General features: G+C 45.1%; 2 protein-coding genes and 1 non-coding gene across 4 annotated transcripts; all 3 read right to left on the bottom strand.

The window, feature by feature from the left end:
- Positions 1–1,621: 1,621 nt before the first annotated feature.
- On the bottom strand, positions 1,622–1,763 carry LOC148789595 (small nucleolar RNA snoR135). The gene has a single exon (XR_016079974.1). It is a non-coding gene; the product is annotated as a small nucleolar RNA snoR135 (small nucleolar RNA).
- A 10,509-nt stretch (positions 1,764–12,272) lies between these two features.
- LOC148789594 (uncharacterized) lies at positions 12,273–16,291 on the bottom strand. Its single transcript, XM_088893882.1, has 2 exons — positions 13,395–16,291; positions 12,273–13,321 (listed from the first exon to the last, which is right to left on the bottom strand). Exons 1-2 carry the CDS (start codon positions 14,200–14,202, stop codon positions 12,810–12,812), a joined length of 1,320 nt encoding a protein of 439 aa, XP_088750008.1. The 5' UTR covers positions 14,203–16,291; the 3' UTR covers positions 12,273–12,809.
- Positions 16,292–17,044: 753 nt separating this feature from the next.
- On the bottom strand, positions 17,045–22,377 carry MKK6 (MAP kinase kinase 6). Of its 2 annotated transcripts, none has more exons than XR_016079729.1 (8): positions 22,166–22,377; positions 21,839–21,923; positions 20,659–20,793; positions 19,342–19,566; positions 19,065–19,247; positions 18,666–18,889; positions 17,313–18,365; positions 17,045–17,239 (listed from the first exon to the last, which is right to left on the bottom strand). XR_016079729.1 is itself a non-coding variant. In XM_010251173.3 (8 exons), exons 1-8 carry the CDS (start codon positions 22,237–22,239, stop codon positions 17,147–17,149), a joined length of 1,065 nt encoding a protein of 354 aa, XP_010249475.1. In that variant the 5' UTR covers positions 22,240–22,377; the 3' UTR covers positions 17,045–17,146. The 2 variants fall into 2 exon arrangements, 1 of the variants encoding a protein (XP_010249475.1); XM_010251173.3 differs by having other exon boundaries at positions 17,313–17,358.
- Positions 22,378–22,730: the final 353 nt, after the last annotated feature.

Here is a 22,730-nt window from a genome sequence, read left to right as displayed (position 1 = left end):
GGGAATTTCATTAAACAAGCCAAAGAAAAGAGGGCTTGACATCTTAAGAAGATGATAATGATGCTATATGATCAAAGGCCCAAACAATTTGATAGATCCAAGAGAAGTGAATGCTGAGTTGCAAGGAATAGATGATCTAATTTGGGGTGTCGATGATAAGAATAACAACCTCCAAACAGAATTGAATTTAAAGCACATTGTAACCTCAATCAACTTTTTGAGAAGCAATTAGAGAAGTGGACCAAAAGAACAGAAGATCAAAACCAGGATGTCGAAGACCAAAACTCGCTGATGATGTAATGCACATCGTAACATTGATCAACTTTTTTGGGGAATTAGTTAGAAGCGTAATGCTTGATGAGGAGGTGCCAGATGACTTGACTGGTTCAATTTTTTAGAGGAAGACAGACTGTCCTGAGGTCCATTCAACCAACTGGTTCTATTGATGATTGAATAAATTTGGAGGACATGACTGAAGTGACAGAAAAGATGGAAAGAGGTTTAGCATTCTAGTTGTTAAGATGATCAACCAAATAAGTGCAAAGCAGAAGATATCGTTCTCGATCAACCTGACACAAGTTGCTCTTAAATGGACAGAAATCGCTCTTAAATGGATTAGCAGAAACTTTTGGCTCCCCTTATCAGTACTGGGACTTTGAGGATATTTTTATTCCATTGGCTTCTTGGATTGCATTTTTCTGGCAGACCAATCAAGATTAAATGACTGTTCTTCTGGTTATCTCTTTCTTTTCTTGCCGATTTATTTTAGCTCTTTTAGAGCATACAGCCAATGGGAAGTCTAAAATGCTGCGCAGTTCCAATAAAATATCATCACCAACTGCAATCCACTGATTAATTTAACGCCGGAGGTGTCAGCGAGTCACAAATTGATAAGTACTGCCAAGTTAGATTCCATGCAAGGCTGTGGGTTTATGGGAAGATTGCAACAAGCCAATTGCTGAAGCCCAAATCATTACCGACTCAAACTAGCTCTGAACATACTACTCTTATTTCTGTTGTTTACGACAGAATCACACATCCATCAAAACAACTCAGAGTTGGGGAGAGGTGAGATGAAATCTTCTTGGTGAGGCTTTATTTCAGGAGTGAGGGAATCGAAACCGGGGAAGGCCAGTTTCTGGAAATGATTCAGGATAGACGTCACAGCACTCCAAGGTTCTGAATAGAAGAACCCAGCACACGGGAACAGGGGAAAACCTGCGAGTGATGACTTGGTTGATGAAATGCGACGACCAAGAAACCAAAACAAAAAGGCGGGCGGTCAATTGATTGATAACAATTTTTTTCTTTCTGAAATACTTATTTCCATCCAATCTTAACCAACAAAAGTAGATTAAATTTAAAGGAAACCCATAATCCACTTGCATCACTTGTTATTTAATCCAAACCAGATGGGACTCGAGAGGATGTCGCCAGGAATTGGGCAACTAACAAAGCTTCAAACATGAATCAACAAAGATATCTACATCTAGAGATCGATGACAGATGAATACTACTACGTTGATACATACCACAGCACGGCACTTCTACCACCAACCTCTAGAACCCTATCAACTAGCATTTGTTTCACCAAAAGACAAAAACGGAAATAAGGAGATGAAGATATGGGGAAAATGATTGTTGAAGTATCAACAGAAGGACAATACACAACTGCCCATTTTCCCCAACTCAATGTTGCAGGGGACTCTTTCGGCAATAAGTGCATTCAAAGGCACAACACCGATACACACAACCCCTGCTTTTTCTCATTCTTTTCACTTTTTCAGAAACAAGAGAAACAGCCAACTAGGGTTTTAACCTTAAGATTGATTGTTGACTATAAGATTGCCATTGGGGATGAGGAAGAGATGGTATCAACCCAGAGAATAAACTGAGCAAGTATAGAGAGAGAGATGATAAAGTCGGCTTCTGGAGTGGAGTTTCACCTTTCAACATTCGGATTCTATTTATAATAATAACTAGGTCATGAAATTAGGGTTTCTGTGGCTTTCAAGTTGCAACATTCTAATTAAATTACCATAATACCCTCACCTTATATTTTTGTTCCTTTTTGTCCTCAGTCTGCTTTTGGATATCGCCATTTCGGCGGTGATGGAAACGAACATAAAATCAGTGTGTCAATGTAGCCTGCCCTAGGGTTTTCAAAATTTTTTTTGTAGGTTAGGGTTTTCAAAAGCTCTTTCATCTCCAATTTTCATCAATTTGGACCGACCTAACCTGAGTCGGCCGGGTTTTCCTCAGTACGGGTCGGTTTCGGATTGTGCAAATTCTTAAACCGATGATTCGGGTCGGTTTTAGTTTTCGCACAAGAAAACCAAAATGTGAAAACCGAAATCGACCCAAACCAAACCGACTTAGTTCTTAGTTCAAACATGAAGTTTCAAAGCCCATTAGGCCACCTAGTTTTTGAATAGTTGCAAGAAACTTTGGATTAGTGAATAGTGATTAATGAACTACTTTTGTGATTAACTTTTCATTTAAATTTTATCATACGAGATTGGCTGAAATGATGTTCAATTTATGACTATTTTTAAAATTAGCAAGATTTTATACAGGGATGAACTTAGAACCAAAACCAACCCAACCTGACTCAAACCAACCAGGTCGGTTTTGCTTAACACTGGGTCGGTTTCAGTTTCTATGTCAAGTAACCCGACCAGGTTGGGTCGGTTGGAAAAATCACAGTAAACTGACCCAACCTGGCCCGTGAACAACCCTAGCCAAGGCTAATAGAGACTTCAAAAACACGACCTCAACTCATAGTTACTGAATTTATAGAGAATACAGCACAAATCATGCATCATTGCATTTTGCCCACTTCTACGCACATAACATCGCAGTCACACGTGAAGAACATCTCATCCTCCTACATAATATTATGCGGGGGAGATATTCTCAATTCATGGGGCGTAGTGTGTTATGGGTAGACATGGGCAGAGTTTATGTGGATTGGAGATCGAGAGTCTTGATCGATTCCCTTATCATTCGATTGGTAGGGATCTTTTACTAATAGAAGCTCCCAGTACTAACCGAACAAGTCAATGTAGCTGGTCATTTTTTGGATTTTGGGAGTAAAGTGTTGATCAATGAGATTTTAATTTTCATTAATCAAGATATTCATGCTCTTTTTCGTATTCATGTGGGATCTACAAAAAAATTCATTTTCCATTGGACGAGTAATTATAACTATTTTTTTTTTCATGAGGGAAAAAGTTGAAGAAATTCAAATAAAACAAAATTATTAATTTTAATAATGATTTTTCGTGATCATTGTCTTATTTATCTAAAAAATAAAAAAGCATGGATAAATATAGTATCGGGATAAGTGTTGCCTTAGGTAAGTGTATTTATGAAGTAAATGGCATCTCAAAAGATGAGGGCCCAAGAGATGTTCCTAATGTCAAATTGTAATGATTTAATGGGACAATGTTGTTAGAATTTGTTGGTAGTACATCTGAACTTGGGTTGCTAATTAATTCAAAATTTCCCTACTCAAAGATTCGACAACCACAAGAATTTCATTCCCTTTTTTGTCTTCAATCCTATTGTAGAATCCAGAGTTTAGACAAAAGACAAAAGACAAAAGACAGTTGGATCTGCTTGTCTTCAATCCTATCCTCTCCACTACTAGCTGCTCTCTTTCCCTCCCTCCTTCCTATTCTCTTCCCCTCCCTCCCCACCGCCCCAATCACTCTCACCGACATCAATACTTCGCTAGCATGAGAAACCCCTTCACCACTGCCATCTTGCTGTAAAACCCTAAAACCATCTACGGTATTGCTGTTGAAACTTGTCAACTGAGCTGGGTCCCGGAGTAAAAGACAACCCTATAACCCGAGCTCCACCGCCGCTGCCATCTTGCCGTTGAAACTTGTCAACTGAGCCGGGTCCTGGAGTAAAAGACGACCCTGCAAATCGAGCTCCATCGCCGCTTCCATCTTGCCGTTGAAACTTGTAAACTAAGCGGAGTCCCAGAGTAAAAGATGACACTGCAAACCAAGCTCCATTGCCATTGCCATTGACATCTTGCCGTTGAAATCCTGTAACTGAGCCGCATGCCGTAGTTAAAGACGAAGTGGACATATTTCGGTTAATTATGAAATATTTCAGTTAATCTGATTTGGGGCACTCCATTATTTCTAATATATTAAAGCTGAAATTTGAATTGGTATATCTGTGATTTGAAACTCAACGGATTCAATTTTTAAGCTACCTAACTAAAGCTCCATTGTTAATGCCTACCAAAGCAGCTACCTTTTTTACAAGATTTGGAACTTGAAGCCATGAGATATAGTGTTTTTTCCAAAATCCTAAAAATTCAAGTAATTGAACCATTATTTTGAAAACTACTAATGGTTCAGTACTTGAATTTGGGGAAATCATGCTTTTCTCGCATCATTATATAATTTAGTTTACAAAGATTTATGATTGGTTTAGACCGTGTTTTCTTCTTTTAAAGGATTTCACTCTTTTTTGAGACTTTATAAATGTTCTATTGACTTTATTTTCATGATTGGGACTGTTGGACTCCTTCAAAACTATTGCAAATTTCATCAGCTCTAATTTATCTGGTGCAACTTGGTCATGATGATGATGATGAAACACATCATTTAGAGCAAAAAACCATGAGCGCTATCCTCACCTTGAACAATTCCTTGTATGAGGTTATCCTCACTTCGAACAATTCTCTTGTATGAGGTTTCTCCATCTCTGCTTCTCCGAACAAATTCAACATCGTAAAGGCTCAGAGTCCTTGATCTTTGGATATCCAAATATGACCTTAATGTATGACATGGAGCTACCTTACTCCTCTCTTCATCTCTTTCTTCTGTTATTGCTACTGTATAATGGATTGCTGAATTACTTCTACTTGAGTAAGATTGAACGATTGAATGATCCAAAATTTCTATTCGTCAAATTTTCCACATATCAAGCTTCTAACTGATCCAAAATTACTGTATTCAAATACTCAAGGTAATTGACCAATCCAATTATTCAAGGCAATAGATCATGTTCATTGTCCATTCCTTCGGGTGTTGCAAGTAACATGTTCATTGTCCATTCCTCCGGGTGCTGCAAGTAACATGTTTGATGAGGGGCAAATGAAAGTCAAAACCAAGTTTTGAATTGAATGATTTCGTTGATTATCTAAGTTTCTTGTTTCAATATAATCAAATCAAAATAAGACCTAAATAAACTATTAACATGAATAAAACCTCTAGAGGATTCACCCCATATACACCAAACCAAAATAAAACCTAAATAAACTATCTTGTTGAAAACTAGGGTCATTTTGTGGTAAATAATTTGGAAAAAATCCCTCTTATGGAAGAAAGCCTGCACAATTAAGGCATCATTATTAAATAGTGATAATGGAACTTAATTTTGACAGATAATGATGAAGGAAGATTTGGTCCAACCTCGCAATCACGCCACATGGCAAAAAACAAGTAGCTCGACACTTAAAACAGCGTACTCAGGGTGCAAACATCAAAGGGAAGAAACCAGCAGTCCGAACTCCCCTTGAGGAGACCGAACTCCCTTCGAGGAGCCCGAACTCCCTACGAGGAGCCCGACCTCCCTACTAAGAGCTCGAACTCCCTACTAAGAGCTCGAACTCCTTACGAGGAGCCCGAACTCTCCCTTTAGCCCCGAGCCACACAAAGCAGTGACCCGTACTGGCCCGCCTCATGGCAGTTCGGGACACTCCCCTATCCGAACTCAAGACTTCGCCTTGCACACCGCTCCAGCACTTCGCCTCCAGAACACCGAACTAGACAAACCACACCGTACCTGACATCGAAGGAGTCCGTATCCAGGGGCGGCGCACCTGACTGACTTGGGATCTGACGCTTGACAGCCACACCTCAACGGCCACCTACCACCGCCATCTCCAGTTACAGAGACGACTCCGACAAAAAGAGCAGTGGTGGTTCAGCCCCAGTAGAGGTGATGATACCCGAACTGGCAGAAGCACGAAAGTAATCATACCCGACCTGACAGAAGCCTAGGAGTGAGTACGCGAGGTGGTTATAAAAGGCTCTCTACCCCCCAAGAACATGGTATGCAAACTTTGCGCTATCTGGTTTTATCTTGCTTTTGAAGGATTCTAACTTGAGCTTCGGAGCCTTTACACCGGGTTCCCCCCGAAGCTTCCTCATCTTCTCCGTTTCAGGTTCCCTGCTACTCAGTTCAGAGGCAAAGTCGTTGACAGCTAAGACTGGCCGGATTGCGCATCATCAATTGGCGTCGTCTGTGGGAAACGCTTCAAAAAGCCTCCCTCCAAACTCTCATAACCTCTTTTCTTCAAAAAACCCAACACTCATGTCTTCTTCCAGCAATGCCGGACGTGGCACGGAGACAAACACCACCGGGGAACAACTTCAAGTCCCCGTGGTGTGCGTTGGACAGTTCACCATCCTCCTTTCGGTGGATGGGATTCCCAGCTTGAATGCGCCACAAGCAGTGGCGCCCGTAAACCTTCTTGCAATGAGCATCCCCTTTCCTCCCCCTATTGAGACAACCTTTACTGAACCAACTGTCGTCCCCCTGACAGCCAGCCAAAACCGGTTGGACGACCTGATGCAGTGCATGCGGGCAATGCAAGCCCAAATGCAACAGTTCCAGCAACACCAACTTCATCAGCACCAAGTACTGCACAACATCTCCCAGTATCACTATCAACAACAGTTCCCCCAACTGCCGCTGAACCAACCACTATTTCCACCTCGGCACCCTATTCCGAGGCCGGTTAAGGCCTCCCCACAGGTGGGCGCCCTCACCAAGGAAAGGCCTCCCGGCCCCAGAACCCCCCTAACAGCCAGGCCTCGTCCCCAGCCGAAGAGAGAGAAAAATCATCCCCGCCTCGCAACTCGTAGGCGGGTCAGGAATCTCGCCTACAAGATCGGCACCTCGGCGCTCCAAGCCCGAGTTCCCGCTCACGGAAAACCGATTCGGCGCCCTGGCAGCAGACTACCAGCATTCCGGGCCCATGGAGCTCGGCAACCCAAAGGCCAGCAGCGTCAGTACCAAGCCCACTCAACAACGAAGGCGCCGGCGAAGTCGCCGAACTGCCACCCGTGTCCTGTCAGAGCTCAGAGGCAAGGAAGAGACGAGCTCGGACGAGGTAGGAACTGCCCCGATTCTCTCAGTTCCTTTCCCCCTCGCATCAGAACTCCTGGCGGTCCCCTTGCTCAGAGATTTCAAACTCCCACCTTTGGACAAGTATGATGGGTCCTTTGACCCCAACAACCACGTTGACGCTTTCCAGTCCCAAATGCACATAGCCAGGGCCAGTGAATCGTGCATGTGCATGGCCTTCACCACCACCTTCAGGGGGGTAGCCCGCACTTGGTACAGGAACCTGGCCCCCGGGTCGATAAAGTGCTGGGCCCAGTTCGTGCAAATTTTCACCGCACACTTTGTCACCAGCAAACGGTGCTCCAGAACAGAGGAAAGCATCTTCGGAGTAGTCCAGAGGGAAGGAGAATTCATCCGGGGCTACATCAAGCGATTCAATGAAGCATGCTTACAGATACCGCGGTTAGACCCCGCGGTGCAGCTCGCGGCGGCCAAGAGAGGAGTAACGCACAAAGAGTTTAAATGGCACATGGTAGCTAACCAGCCCGCAACCGTGGCCGAATTACTCAAGCTCGCGGACAAGTTCATGAGGACAGAAGAAGAAATCAACCAACGAACCGAAAGCGGGAACGAGAAAAGAAAGATGGAAGGCGAGCCCTCCAACCCAGTCGACAGAAAAAACCCAGCCCGAGAGCCGAAGCCGAACCAGTCGTTCCAAGCTCCCCTAGCAGTTCGGAAGGATTACACGCCGTTAAACACATGGCGGACCGAGATCTTAATGACGATCAAGGATGCCCCATACGTAAAGTGGCCACCTCGCCTAAAGGGAAATCCGAACGAGAGAAATAAGAATTTGTATTGTAGTTTCCATAGAGACCACGATCATAGTACCGAACAGTGTAATAATCTCCGGGACGAGATAGAGGGACTCATCCGTCGCGGATACTTAAGAAATATTGTACAACATAACAATAATAACAATAAGGCAGGTCAACAAGGGGAGCACGAAAAGGATGCCCCCGAATCCAGCAGTAGACCAGCCGAACCGTTGCAGCGACAACCTCCGGAAGAGAGGCCAGTTCGGGGAACCATCCATGTAATTGTGGGAGGTTCGGTGGTAGCAGGGTGTACCTCGACAGCAGCCCGGACTTCAGTTCGCGAAGCGACCCTCGAGGAACGGAACCCCCCAAAAAGACCGAAGACCGAAGAACCAATCTTCTTCACGGAAGACGACACGCGAGGAGTCCACTACCCCCACGATGACGCGCTTGTCATTAAACTAAGGATCAGCGACTTCGAGGTCAGACGCGTACTCGTAGATTCGGGCAGCTCAGCGGACATCCTCTTCAAATCAGCATTTGACCAGCTACAGTTACAGAAGAGCGAGCTGAAGCCTGCGAACACTCCTCTAGTGGGTTTCAGCAGAGAGGAAGTCAGGCCCCTCTGAAAAATAACAATACCTGTGGAAGTCGGCACATGGCCTTCTGCGGTCAGACTCAATCATGATTTCCTGGTGGTCGCAACCCCCTCCCCATACAATGCCATAATAGGGCGGCCAATCACGCATATCCTGCGGGCGGTGGTCTCCACCTACTATTTGGCCATGAAATTCCCTATGGACTTCGGTGTGGGGGTAGCGCGGGGCGACCAGCTCGAGTCCTGCAAATGTTTTGTTGCTGCCCTGAAGGGAAAAGCCAAGGTGGCCGACGACCTTGAACTGGAGCGGCTTGCGGAGCAAGGCAAGGAACGAGCTTCGCCCACAGAGGAAACGGTCACAGTCCCGACTTCGGTTGCAGACCCAACTCGCACACTACAGATCGGTGCTTCCGTCGAGGAACCCCTACGAACCGAACTGGTGAGTTTTTTACTTCAAAATTTAGATATTTTTAACTGGTCCGCGGCCGACATGCCCAGTAGTAGCCCCAGCCTGATAACTCACAAACTTAATGCTGACCCTGTAGTCAGACCCGTTAGACGGAAGAAATGAAACTTAGCCCCAGAGCGCTGGAGGGCGGTCGACGAGGAGGTCGAGAAGCTCCTCACAGTAGACTTCATAAGGGAAGTCCATTACCCGAGCTGGGTGGCCAACCCAGTGATGGTGAAAAAGGCAAACGACAAGTGGCGCATGTGCGTCGACTACACCGACCTGAACCGAGCTTGCCCGAAAGATTGCTTCCCCCTCCCCATAATTGACCGCCTAGTGGACGCGACCTCGGGACATGAGTTGCTAAGCTTCCTGGACGCCTACTCGGGCTACAACCAAATCTGGATGGACCAGTCCGATGAGGAAAAAACCAGCTTCATAACTGAGTTCGGCCTGTACTGCTACAAGGTCATGCCCTTCGGATTAAAAAATCTGGGGCAACCTTCCAAAGACTTGTAAATAGACGACATGGTCGTCAAGACACAGTTTTCAGAGGAATTAATACAAGACTTAGATTCTATCTTCCAAATCTTGCGTCAATTTAGCATGAAGTTGAACCCTAACAAATGTGTCTTCGGCGTCACCTCGGGCAAGTTCCTAGGTACATTGTCAACTAGCGCGGTATTGAGGCCAACCCAGACAAGGTAAAAGCCATCCTAGATATGAGACCACCTCAGAAAGTAAAAGAAGTTCAGAGGCTAAACGGCCGCATAGCCGCTTCATGTCCAAATCAGCAGACCACTGCCTACCTTTCTTCAAAGTAATCAAAGGCAAAGGGTTCGAATGGACCCAAGACTGCCAGCTCACGTTTGACGAGCTAAAAAGTTACCTCGCTAGTGTGCCAACCTTAGCCCGGCCCGAGGAGGGCGAGGTCTTAGAACTGTACCCCTCGGCAAGCGACGAGGTGGTCAGTTCGGTACTAATAAAAGAAGCAGACTAGGTCCAACGACCCATCTACTATGTTAGCAAAATTTTGCAGGGAGCAGAGACAAGGTACCCGCAGATAGAAAAGCTAGCATACGCACTGGTGATAGCAGCTTGGAAACTCCGCTCGTACTTCCAGGCTCACACCGTCATCGTCCTGACTGACAAACCTCTGAGGCAAGTTTTACTCAAACCCAAGGTTTCCGGTCGACTAACGAAATGGCCATCGAACTCAGCGAGTACGACCTCCAGTACAAGCCAAGAACTGCTATTAAGGCCCAAGCCTTGGCAGATTTTATCACTGAGTGCACGTTTAGCCTCAAAACCCCGGAGCCGGTCGAGCCCGAGATCCCCAGTTCGGGCGAGCTCGGAGCTCCCAAGCCAATAGAGTCCGAACCCCGTGAAGTAGCAGCCAGTGTAGCTTCTCTCCTGGTTAGGCCAAACGCAAGATGGGATGAGGAGCCCTGGATCCTTCACGTAGATGGCTCCTCGAACCAGTAGGCAGTGGGGCTGGAATAGTGCTACGCGGCCCGAGCGGAACAAAATTGGAATATGCACTATGCTTTGAGTTCGCAGCATCCAACAACGAGGCGGAGTACGAGGCACTGATAGCCGGGCTGAACCTAGCACACAAGGTCGGAGCAAAGCACATAGTTATCTGCAGTGATTCCCAGCTCATGGTCAACCAAGTTACAGGAGTACGAAGCACGCGAGCTCACTATGATTGCATACTTGGCAAAAGTAAAGGAGGCTCTGGTCAACTTCCAGTCACACTTCATCAGGCAAATCCCGAGGTCAGAGAACACTGAGGCCGATGCCTTGTCCCGGCTAGCCAGCACAAGTCACAACGCCATGAGAACTGTGTACATAGAGGACTTACCTCGGCCCAGCATTCTCGATGGGGCAGAAGAGGTCGCTCCCGTCCTTGAAGCAGAGCCGAGCTGGATAGACCCACTCGCGAGCTTCCTGCTAGATGGAACCCTCCCTGCGGACCGCAATGCAGCCAAGAGGGTGCAGCGCCAGGTAGCCAAATACGTCATAATAGACGAACGGTTGTACCGACGATCCTACACGCTCCCCTACCTACGTTGGTTGCGACCTGCCGAAGCCGAACTCGTACTCCGTGACACTCATGAAGGCTTGTGCGGCAGACACCTGGGGGGCAGAGTCCTCGCTCAAAAGGCACTTCGACAAGGATACTACTGGCCAACGATGAAGGCAGAGGCCGTCGAGCTCGTCAGAAAATGCGACAAGTGTCAGAAGCATGCCAATATCCACCATCAGCCTGCTGCCGACCTCAAGTACCTCACTAGTCCATGGCCCTTTGCACAATGGGGCATCGACCTTCTGGGGCCATTCCCGCCAGCAACAGGTGGGAGAAAGTTCCTAGTGGTGGCAGTAGATTACTTCACAAAGTGGATAGAAGCTGAACCTCTGGCAATAGTTATAGCCCGAAACATACAGAACTTCTTTTGGAAGAACATAGTATGTCGCTTCTGGCTACCTCGGGTACTGATCTCCGACAACGGCACATAGTTCGAGGATATCAAGTTCCAAGAATGGTGCCAAAAATATGGGAATTTGTCAGAACTTCACGTCGGTCGCACACCCGCTGGCAAACGGTCAGACAGAAGTAATGAATAGAGCCATCCTCCGCGGACTAAAAGCACGACTAGACTGAGCTAAAGGGTTGTGGGTGGACGAGCTACCAAGTGTCCTGTGGGCTCACCGAACCACGGAAAAAACCGCTACGGGAGAAACCCCCTTTAACCTCACCTACGGCACCGAAGCGGTAATCTCGGCGGAAATCGAAGTACCTACAGTGCGACTAGAAGCATACGATGAGCAGACAAACGGAGACGAGTTACGCACCAACTACGACCTATTGGATGAGGTAAGAGACCTTGCGCACATCCGAACTGCGGCCTACCAGCAAAAGGTCGCTCGGTACTATAACGCCAGAGTAAAGAAGAGGAGCTTCCGCGTCGGCGACCTGGTTCTCCGTAAGATGATGGTACCCGAACCCGGCGTGGGAAAACTCGGACCAAATTGGGAAGGACCCTAGAGAGTAAAGAAAGCACTCGAGGGGGCATACGAGCTCGAAACCATAGAGGGTAAGCAAGTACCCCGAGCATGGAACATCGTCAACCAAAGGCGATACTACCTATAGACCGCCAATCAAAGTGGATAAAATCACCACCAAAACAGGTCGCGCGAGTGCGGTAGCCCGGACAGGAAACAGATCGGACATATGATTAGTTCGGCAAATATGCTCAGTTCGGGAGAAAGAACAACCAACACTTAACCAAAAGTCATTCCATTTCAAAAGTAAGGTAGTACATTTAAAAAAAAAATTACAAGCCCAGAGCTATTTCTTCATTATCAGAAGGCACTTCAACAATACCCGAAGGCCCCGCCTCGCCCTCGGAGTCTGGCTCACCGTCAGCAGCGTTGGCCATCTCCTGAGTTATGCGCGAAGTGGATATGGCGCTAATATCGAGCTCGGGGTACGTATTCCGGATCATCCACCGGCTTAGTTTAAAACCCCTCCTGTATGAATCCACCATCAGATCATCAAAGCCCGGTGAAGCAATGTACTCATCGACAACCTTCTTCTTCGCATCTTCGATACCCTAAGAAAAGATCTGCGTCCTCTCCCTGATGTCCTCCTGAAGGTAATCGACCTGATGCTGCAGATCTAGCCTCAAGTCCGCCATGTGCTTCACCACCACTCCCATGGCCTCGGCATCTCTTTGAGACGTCGCCTGCCTGATCCGTGAAGCACGAGCAGCCTCCTCGGCAGCTCGCGCCTGCCTCGAGCTCCTCTCCACCTGAGCCGCCAAGGCGTGTATAGAAGAATTCACCTACCAAAAGGAACCGAGTGATCAAAAGAACCAACAAAACAAAAGCCAAAGAGCTCTAAAAAAGGGAGAACACTTACCACCATGGCATGGGTAACGACACGACAGGCCACTTGATGTAGAGGGAGATCAGTCCACGCCGCGACCTCCTCGGGGAAAATAGCCTCCTTACTCTTTTGAAGAGCATGGGTCGACGACAGCACGCTCCTAAAATCCCCTGGGGTCCCCGAGCCCGAGGGCCCAGCTCGCGTATGAGCAGACCCAGAGTAAGCAGGAGCACCGGAGTATGTAGGAGCCCCTGTGTAAGTAGTCTCAGCATAAGGGCCCCCTGCCGGCTCCTGCATTAGAGGAACCATCTCGGGCTCCCTGGGCAGATCTTCTGGCGGATAGTCCAGGACCTCGGGCCCTGCATCCCGGGGCATCTCGGCGCGAGTTCGCTTGGCAACCCGCTTTCTCCTCTTCATGCCTTGAAACAAGTGCCCACCTCGGGTCCCTCGAGAATCCATCACACCTGCGAAAAGAAGTTCGCCATCAGTAAAAAGCAAGAAAGACAGCAAGACAGAATCTCTAAGTGAAGAACCTACCCGAGCTCAGGCCGGCTGCAATGAGCTTGGCCTCCGTCAGATACTGTTGACACTTCAGCCCAAGCCGCGCCCATTGCCGGAGGCCCTTCGCCGTCTCTTTGTCAAGCGTGATCCCGGAGTCAGGAGCGGGCATCCCCCACCCGATCTGAAACGGCCACCCCAGCACACTTCGCACCCCAAAATAGTCTCGCTTCCATGCTGGGACCTTGTTGGGGAATTCATATAAAAGCTTAAAGCCCGGGCGAGGAGACAGGTAGTATGCCCGCCTATGCCCGGGGAGGGGACCCGCTTGCTTCTTAAGCATCAAGTTTGAAGAAAAAATCTCCAAGTCCAAAGGAAAGCTCTCTTCGCAAAATAAGGAGATTGTTCCCACCAAATTTCGAATGTAGTTCGGGTGAAGCTGGCCGACCGTCATGCCGAAGTGGTTCAAGACTTCGACAAGGAGGGGATGGAAAGGCAATCTCAGCCCCGCGGCGAGCTGCTCCCGGAATATCACAATCTCATCAGGACCGTGTTCCCAAGGAAAGCTACTCGAAGGTATGAAATAAGCGTACTCCCCGGACAAGTTATAGTAGGTAATGAGGGATTGGAGCCCCTCGGGCGTCATGGTCGAAGGACCAAACTTGTCTAACATCCGACCCCGACGAGAGGTGGACGCCAAACTACCCGAAGCGCCTCGGCCTACGAGTTCGAACTCTTCCTCGAGCTCTACCTCTGGCTCGCTAGGGCTATCAGGGGATGCAACTCGGTTCGTAGAACCTACATCAGACCCGCTGGAAGGACTATCCGAGCTATCCAAGCTAGACATCGGGGAGTGAGATGGGATCCAAGAAAGTACTCACCCGGAAAAAGGTTGTAGACCACAGGAGCTCGGATGAGCAGAAGACCTTGAACACGAACTGAAAAAACCTGGACGCGAACTGGATGCGAGCTGAAACTCGGACGCGAGCTCGAGAGAAATACAGAAGTGAAAGCGACTGGGGTCCCCCCCCCCCCGCTATTTATATTCACAGTGACCGAAAAGCGACGGCTTAGATCAAAGCCAATCCGACGGCCCACAGCCGCACTGACCGCACATCCCCTGAGACCGAGACGTGATTGGCGCACGTCTTTCTGAAACTGACAGAGCGCCGGTGCACGTCTTTTCGAAACTGACGGAACGCTAGCGCACATCTCCTCAATAAAAGCGGCAGCGGCACGATTTTTCAAATTTGAAAAGACGCCTACTATCGTGCCTCCCAAGTGGCGCGCTTTTTTGAAATTTCGAAATAAAGCGCACGCCGCCACATCTATCAGCGTTTAGGCAGGCCGGCACGCTTCCCGCCTTTTGGACGCTCGAAGAAACCCAGGGAACCCTGACAACGCACCTCGCGCCGTCAGAACCAAGATTCAAAGTACAGAGCAAATCTACCTGACACCTTGCGAACTCCCCGCGCCAAGGCAAGACCCTTAGCGCGAGGAGTGGGGGGCAATTGATGAAGGAAGATTTAGCCCGACCTCGCAATCACGCCACATGGCAAAAAACAAGTAGCTCGGCACTTAAAGCAGCGTACCCAGGGTGCAAACACCAAAGGGAAGAAACCAGCAGACCGAACTCCCCTCGAGGAGACCGAACTCCCTTCGAGGAGCCCGAACTCCCTACGAGGAGCACGACCTCCCTACTAAGAGCTCGAACTCCCTACTAAGAGCTCGAACTCCCTACGAGGAGCCCGAACTCTCCCTTTGGCCCCGAGCCACACAAAGCAGTGACCCGTACTGGCCCGCCTCATGGCAATTCGGGACACTCCCCTATCCGAACTCAAGACTTCGCCTCGCACACCGCTCCAGCACTTCGCCTCCGGAACACCGAACTAGACAAACCACACCGTACCTGACACCGAAGGAGTCCGTATCCAGGGGCGGCGCACCTGACTGACTTGGGATCTGACGCTTGACAGCCGCACCTCAACGGCCACCTGCCACCGCCATCTCCAGTTATAGAGACGGCTCCGACAAAAAGAGCAGTGGCGGTTTTGCCCCAGCAGAGGTGATGACACCCGAACTGGCAGAAGCACGGAAGTAATCATACCCGACCTGACAGAAGCCTAGGAGTGAGTGCGCGAGGTAGTTATAAATGGCTCTCTACCCCCCAAGAACATGGTATGCAAACTTTGCGCTATCTGGTTTTATCTTGCTTTTGAAGGATTCTAACCGGAGCTTCGGAGCCTTTACATCGGGTTCCCCCCGGAGCTTCCTCATCTTCTCCGTTTCAGGTTCCCTGCTACTCAGTTCAGAGGCAAGGTCGTTGACAGATAAGACCGGCCAGATTGCGCATCATCAGATAATATAAGTCAAAATATAACACTTCCACTAGCTTCAGGGTCGTGTTTCACTATGGGAATAGGCTCAGTTGCAGGCTTGCAGCTCAACGACAAGATGGCAGCGGTGATGGAGCCCGGTTGTAGGGTCGTCTTTAACTACGGCATGCAGCTTAGTTGCAGGGTTTCAACGGCAAGATGGCAACGACAATAGAGCTCGGGTTGTAGGGTCGTCTTTTACTCCGGGACCTAGCTCAGTTGACAAGTTTCAATGGCAAGACGGCAATGACAATGGAGCTTGGTTTGCAAGGTCGTCTTTTACTCTGGGACTCCGCTCAATTTACAAGTTTCAACGGCAAGAAGGAAGCAGCAATGGAGCTCGATTTGCAGGGTCATCTTTTACTCCGAGACCAGCTCAGTTGACAAGTTTCAATAGCGGCGGTGGAGCTCGGGTTATAGGGTCGTCTTTTACTCTGGGGCCCAACTCAGTTGACAAGTTTCAATGGCAAGACGGCAGATGGTTGCGGGGTTTTTATGGCAAGATGGCGGTGGTGAAGGGGTTTCTCATGCTATTGAAGTATTGATGTCGGTGAGGGTGATGGGGTGGTGGGGAGGGAGGGGAAGAGAATAGGAGGGAGGGAAAGAGAGCAGATCACAGTGGAGATGATATTTGACTTCACATAATTGTTTTTCATAACTTTTGGCATCCATCTTGCCGTTAGAGGGTTTTTCTTCTGCCAGTTTCAAATTCGGGCGGTAATGGCGACGTGTTCCAATTAGATTGGCCGGGTCTGTCCCTAGGGACAGATGATGCGAGATCCGCTAGATAGTGCTTAGCTGAGCGCCGTCAGATTTGAAATTTGAAATTCTCTTCTGAGAGTAGTACACGGTGAAGTGTAGAACCAATGAACCATCACGAATTTTTAGAATGGATAAATCATACAAATACAAGTCCTTCGATGAGGCAACACTCACGGTCATTAGTCATGGTCTCATGGATGAAGTAACAAATAGCAAAAGGGACTACTGAAAATGTGAAGGTTGATGCATATGATTCTCCGGCTTGGCAAGACTTACAATACTGGAATTTGGTATTGAGATTTGATAATTATTTTCAACCGCTTATATGGCTGTCTTGAAGCTCCCTTTAATGGCTTAAAGCCTTAAACCCTACTGAACAGGGCCTCCACGATTGCAATTGTCATAATGAAGAAACATCCAATAACAGCGTAATTGCTTGTATTGGGTTAATGCTGCTTCAAAGCTACTTCAGACATGAACTGTTTTTCGGTTGCATGTTTTCTGATCCAATGCATTGAAATATCTACTACATGTATGCTCAAGTCAGCACTCTTAACATCTCACATTTATCTATGTATTAAAATGAAAATTTTGCTACAACAAAATGAGCTTTTCTACAATGTCTATCAAAATTGTTCATTACGAGACCATGAACTACCTAGGGAAATTTACTGGCACTTCCAAGCTATCCACTAGAATGGCGAGATGTATATCTTTATTCTCAAACTTTTTGATGAACGGATGATTCTGTAAGCACAAGCAAATTCAGCAGTTGAGCAGAATTTAAAACGTTAAGAATGCCAAACAAATAAACACTAACCAGAAGATCCAACGATGACATTCTGTCTCTAGGGTCCTTTTGTATGCTGCAAATACATTCAACAACTCAAATTAGTCAACCAAAACACAATCCCATCATAGGATAATCTAAGGGCCATTGTAAATCTCAGGCTGACAAGCATGAGAAAATGGGTTTGAATCTAAGAGCAGCCCCTTTATGCTAAAAAAATGCCAAAGGCCAGGTATGTATCCTCTCCACCCTCCCAGGACCCCAGATAGCAGGGACCAACATTAGATAATGGCTTTATCAAAGAACCATAATGGAGAGCAGTATCTCAATGGAGATTGTCAACATCCATGATAATGCCATAAAAGTCTGGCATGAAACAAACTTAAAATCTCATTGCTTCAATGCTTCGTTTGTTTCTAAGTAGATCAGTTGCAGAAATGTTAATACCCATTTGGGAGGGGGCTTTCATGCAGCGGAATTATGGTGTTGCAAAAAGGACATGGGTAGTAGTAGTAAGAAATGATCTAAGCACTAATAATTTAACGGTGGATATGGCTATAGAACGGATTGGCAAAACAAGATTCATGTAGCCAACCCCATATAGTTGGGATAAGGCATGGATGATGATGATGATGATAGCCTATATTTAAACATGCTCTCAGGGTAAAGGGGGAGATATAATAGCCTATATTTAAACATTAAACTATCTACATTCTAGTATTGTGATAGGAGTTCAGAGGAGTAAATTTCATCTTGAGAGGATAGCAACTAGAACAGCCCCCAAAAGGGTAGACTCAATTTATTAATGAATTCTCCACTGGAAACACAGGATTTATTGAAGGTGCTTTTAGGAGCCATTCAGGGGAAGCGATTGCTGCTTATTTGGATCCTTCCGGGGAGGCTACTGCCATAAAGGCCAAGATCATATCACTTCTTCAGGGCCTGCATATTGGCTTCTCTCTTGGTCTAGAAGGACTAAAGGTTGCAGGGACTGAAGGTTGGCTTCTTTAGTTTCACATGTTCCTCCTTTTTTGTCATACGGTCTTCCTCTTTCATTTCTGAGCAGGAAAGTTGTCGTATTCTCTGCTTTGATTTTTCATGCCACGAACAAAGGATTTACACTAATTACTGATAAAAATTATTGATACTGGGATAATACAATGATAATGTAACTTGACAGTAAACAAAAGCAACTGAGGCAGGATTTGATAGAAACAGACAGATATATGCTAACGAACATAAAGTAGCAACATAAATGACCACCTTAAACATGCGGGCACAAAAAAAGTTGACTTTAAAACTCCAGAGATGGACAAGATAAAATAATCCAAATATCTATGAGGCGAACCATTCTAGTTGCTACATAAGACAAAGGATCCATACCAGGCTGATATAAATGAACAGAACTCTGGGGAAAATTGATCTGGTGGAGCTGAAGGTGGTGATTTTACAACGATAGTCTCCAGAAGCTCGTAAAAGTTTGGCCAACCCTGCTGTTCTTCAGATTGTTTGTAAGGAAAGCGTCCTATCGCACACTCAAGTACAACCATGCCCAAACTCCAAATATCGCTACTATAGTCATAAGTACTTCCAGTTATACGTTCAGGCTGAAGGACAATAGAAATGCTTTAGTCTTAATACTTCAACTTATGCAAAATCACATGGAATTTGTCTTGCCTAATTGTTCAATGATGACAGGACAAAAAAAATATAGATAACAGAAGTTAAGCCAGTTACTCCAAAGAGTAAGTGTGAAAACTGCAGAATAACAGTTAAACTTACCGACATATAGTTGTAGGTTCCAACAAATGTATCCCGCTGACCAATGGAGCTTGCAAGCATGACACTCACCCCAAAATCTGTTATCTTCACTTCCCCTTTGTGGTTTACCAACAAGTTGGATGGCTTTATGTCCCTATGAATTACATGCCTCTCATTGTGCAAATATACAAGGCCTTGAAGAACCTGAAATATGAAAATAAAAGACATTAGACCACTCATTGTTGCAGAAAATCCAGTCTCATGATAAAATGTGCAAATCCTTTAATAATACAATGACCTGCTTACAAACGACTGCAAGATATGGCTCAAGAATCGTTTTCACTTGCTTAATAACATCTGCTAGTGATCCACGGTCCATGTATTCTAAGACAAGTGAAATAACCCCGTTGTGGTAGAAAGAATGGTGGCAAACTACTATATGTGGGCACTGCAATGCCTGGTTTATTTTCAGCTCCTGTACAATTTGTTTGCGGGCATCCTCTTGAATATTCATCTGGATGACCTGCAAAAAACATTGACCTATTAATTTGAAAGATGCCCCTTTACTGGAGAATAGATTCAGCAGAGCTCTTCTACATAGTTGAGCATATCAAAAGGGTGGGGAAATTATTAGCAATAAGAAGGTATTAAAAAAACAAATAGAAAAAAAAGGTTCCCCTTCCCCCTAATTTACTCAAAGTGTCAGATACTCATCAAACTAGTCAAAGAATTAGGAGTCTTAGGCTTTCAAATTTTCAAAACATCAAAAGATGTTTTTATTTTAGTAATATTTTGTATCTATATCATATGCTTTATGGCATACTCCTGGCCTTTAATTGTGTGTGTGTGTGTGTGTGTGTGCATCATTATCTTTAAATTAGCACTCTGGTTTTGGTTGAATGGTCATCACCCAGGCACCAACTAATTGTCCATCTATCTTGAGTTCTTGACTAAACTGATTCACTTAGAGAGATTTATAAGGTCAATGTAATTAACAAAATAAGAAGTGAAGAACAACAACTCAAAAGGGAAATCCATATATTGATTAATACCATATCCTTACTATGGCAATTTAATCCTAAGAGTCATTTGTGGGTGTTCTGCAGGGAATTCCCCACCCCCAACCCTAATCCCAAAAAGAGACCCAAAAATATCTTAGAACATTAATTATTCCACTAAAATATCTTATTCATTTACATTGATCTTTCTCCAGCATAACCACAATGAGAACAGAGACAAAGAAATGTTTAATCCATTAATATGTATCCTTAATTTACTTTTTGGCCAAAATGGTGCTGAGTGCATGGAAGGCCCCCACAATAGTGAATAAAATAAAATAAAATAAAACAAAGAACAAAGACAAAAAGAATGAAACCATGATGTTTCACGTTTAAGATTTGTCAACCCACAGCTGATTGTGTGTGCATCTTCTAACAAATACAAGCGTTTAACTAAAAGGTCTACTTCATAAATCATATCTTCTCATTTATTCCAAAGCCCACATGATACAAAATTTAGTAAAAGTTTAAGTGATAAAAATGATAAATCCCTCAAAATCAGTTCACAAAATCAAATAGCAATTGGAAAAGAAAGTTAGAGATTCCAATATAATGACCTTTAAGGCAAATAATCTTCCAACCCATTTATGGCGAACAAGTTGAACAACACCACCACTTCCTTTTCCTATGACTTTGATAGTCTCAAGGTCTTCCAATGAGATTTGGAAATCAAGTTCTTTGGCATCAGAGGACTGTCAACAAGAAAGTAACGAAACATCTCATGAGAAAATAAGATAAACATAAAGAACTATAAAGAAAATGACAGAATAATATTTTCTATGTCATGCCAAATGCCCAAGTCACCTTCTTTGTTTGCAAGTTACTTATTCCAATGGCAAGTGACTATTGGAGAAGGTTCAGATTTAAAGTTAAAGAATTTCAATGATATCATATTAACTTGACAACCACATGTTTACCAAAAAAAAAATAATAAAGAGAGACAGAAAGGGAAAAAAGAACAACTGACAAGAACATTGATATCTGTACATAAAGACAGTTTCGTCAATTTCAAATATACTAGAAAGGCCAGCAAGTGCAAGACAGGTTGGTACATAAACAGGGGGATTAAAAAGGAAAACACACAAGCAATGTTGAACAAAGAAAAATCAAATTAAATAATCATTAATTTCAAAAGGATATGAGAGGTATTAACAAGTTTGGTTGGAACATAGGGTAGTTCCAATATAAATTTAAGCTGACTAAAAAATGTTATTAGAAGTTAGAACTGAACCAGACATAAAATTTAAAAGCTTACTGGATTACAGTTTTACAGGGTTAACTGGACATTCAATCATTCAACCTGTGAAATTTGTGAAAAAACTGGGGCATTGAAACCTCACTGGTTCACTGATTTGATTATCTGATCCGAATATCACATTACTGTTTCCACCACTTGCAAGGCACATGATACAGATATTGGCAGACGCGATCTATTTTTTATTTTTTCAAATTCACCATGAAAAATACTACCGACAAAGTTATTTCACTTCCACTAAACACTTCTAATATTTGCAGATCTTCTCCAAATTTCGTCAATCTTAACTAGACAAAATTGAATTGCATGCATTAATAGAGATGAAACGGTATGAAGAAATGGAATAAATGACAAAGATTCCATAATACATATTTCATCTTTTCAAGAAGTAGTAAAATCAATAGATGGTCACCTGTAAATGCAAATGGCAACAAGTAAAAACAATCATATGATGTATGGAATACGAATCAGAATAAACTTACACGAGTTTCCTTTTCTTCGGAGATCAGCCGCAGACCTTTCTGATTCAAAAGCAGATCGCCGTCCTGAAACGTGCCGCTTGCAGTCCTAAAAAAGTAATGACTTTAATTATCATAAATTCAAAATAAAAGCAAGGAAATTCTCGAACGAGCACTGAAAGGCATCCTTTATAGATTCTTGATCAAGCTCTTCAAGAATAATGAAGAACAACCGATCTGTTCAGTTTGATCAAATAAGCACGCAATGTGATTGAAGCAGAGCAAGAGACAGGACGGAGGGTTACAAGAAAGACGTAAAGTAAAGTGAGAGGAATGAACACAGTTACTTACAGGAAGTCGGTGATAGGAGTTTTTTCAGCAGGAACCGAGAGCTTGAGCTGCTTCAGTGGCTTGGTGCCCTTCATGATCTCTAGAGTAGGCTTCCCTAGGGATTATGATTTCTCCACTAGGGCTTCAACTCCTGTGGCAGGTAAGCACACACAAATACACGCAGAGGCAAAGAGTCCCAGAGAGATGACTGATGAGTGATGATGACTCGTGAAAGCACTAGAATTCAAATGTAGACAGACCGCGGAAACATTTCTGTCTTCCAATTTCTTTATCCTTTTTTTTTTCTGGTTTAATTTACGAGACCGTTACTCTTGCTTTTTTTCTTTTTCTGATTTAACAATCTTTACACTTTGGCGGTGACGGTGAGGACAGACAGAGGACCTCACAACTCATAACCCTTTTTTTTGGTTAAACAAGTCACAACCTCGTTAATTACTTATTTGCCCATAAAAAAGTTTAATTACTTTAGGTATAAATTACTCATTCACCGAAAAACAAAGCAATTAGTCATTCAATATAGCCACGTCAGCAGTGAAACTTCGACTGTTGAGCTGGCCAACCCAAC

This window comes from Nelumbo nucifera, chromosome 8 (genome assembly GCF_055504915.1).
Source record: "Nelumbo nucifera cultivar China Antique chromosome 8, China Antique-T2T, whole genome shotgun sequence".
Classification (NCBI taxonomy): domain Eukaryota; kingdom Viridiplantae; phylum Streptophyta; class Magnoliopsida; order Proteales; family Nelumbonaceae; genus Nelumbo; species Nelumbo nucifera.
The sequence above is the reverse complement of the archived record's forward strand: the minus strand, read 5'-3'. Positions and strand labels throughout refer to the sequence as shown.

Coding starts and splice junctions, on each gene's coding strand:
- MKK6 (XM_010251173.3), bottom strand. CDS start 22,239: ATGAAGGGCACCAAGCCACTGAAGCAGCTCAAGCTCTCGGTTCCTGCT. Junction 21,924..22,165: donor ACTCCTATCACCGACTTCCT/GTAAGTAACTGT, acceptor TTACTTTTTTAG/GACTGCAAGCGGCACGTTTC. Junction 19,567..20,658: donor GAAGATTATTTGCCTTAAAG/GTCATTATATTG, acceptor TGTTTTTTGCAG/GTCATCCAGATGAATATTCA.
- LOC148789594 (XM_088893882.1), bottom strand. CDS start 14,202: ATGTCTAGCTTGGATAGCTCGGATAGTCCTTCCAGCGGGTCTGATGTA. Junction 13,322..13,394: donor TGCAGCCGGCCTGAGCTCGG/GTAGGTTCTTCA, acceptor TTCTTTTCGCAG/GTGTGATGGATTCTCGAGGG.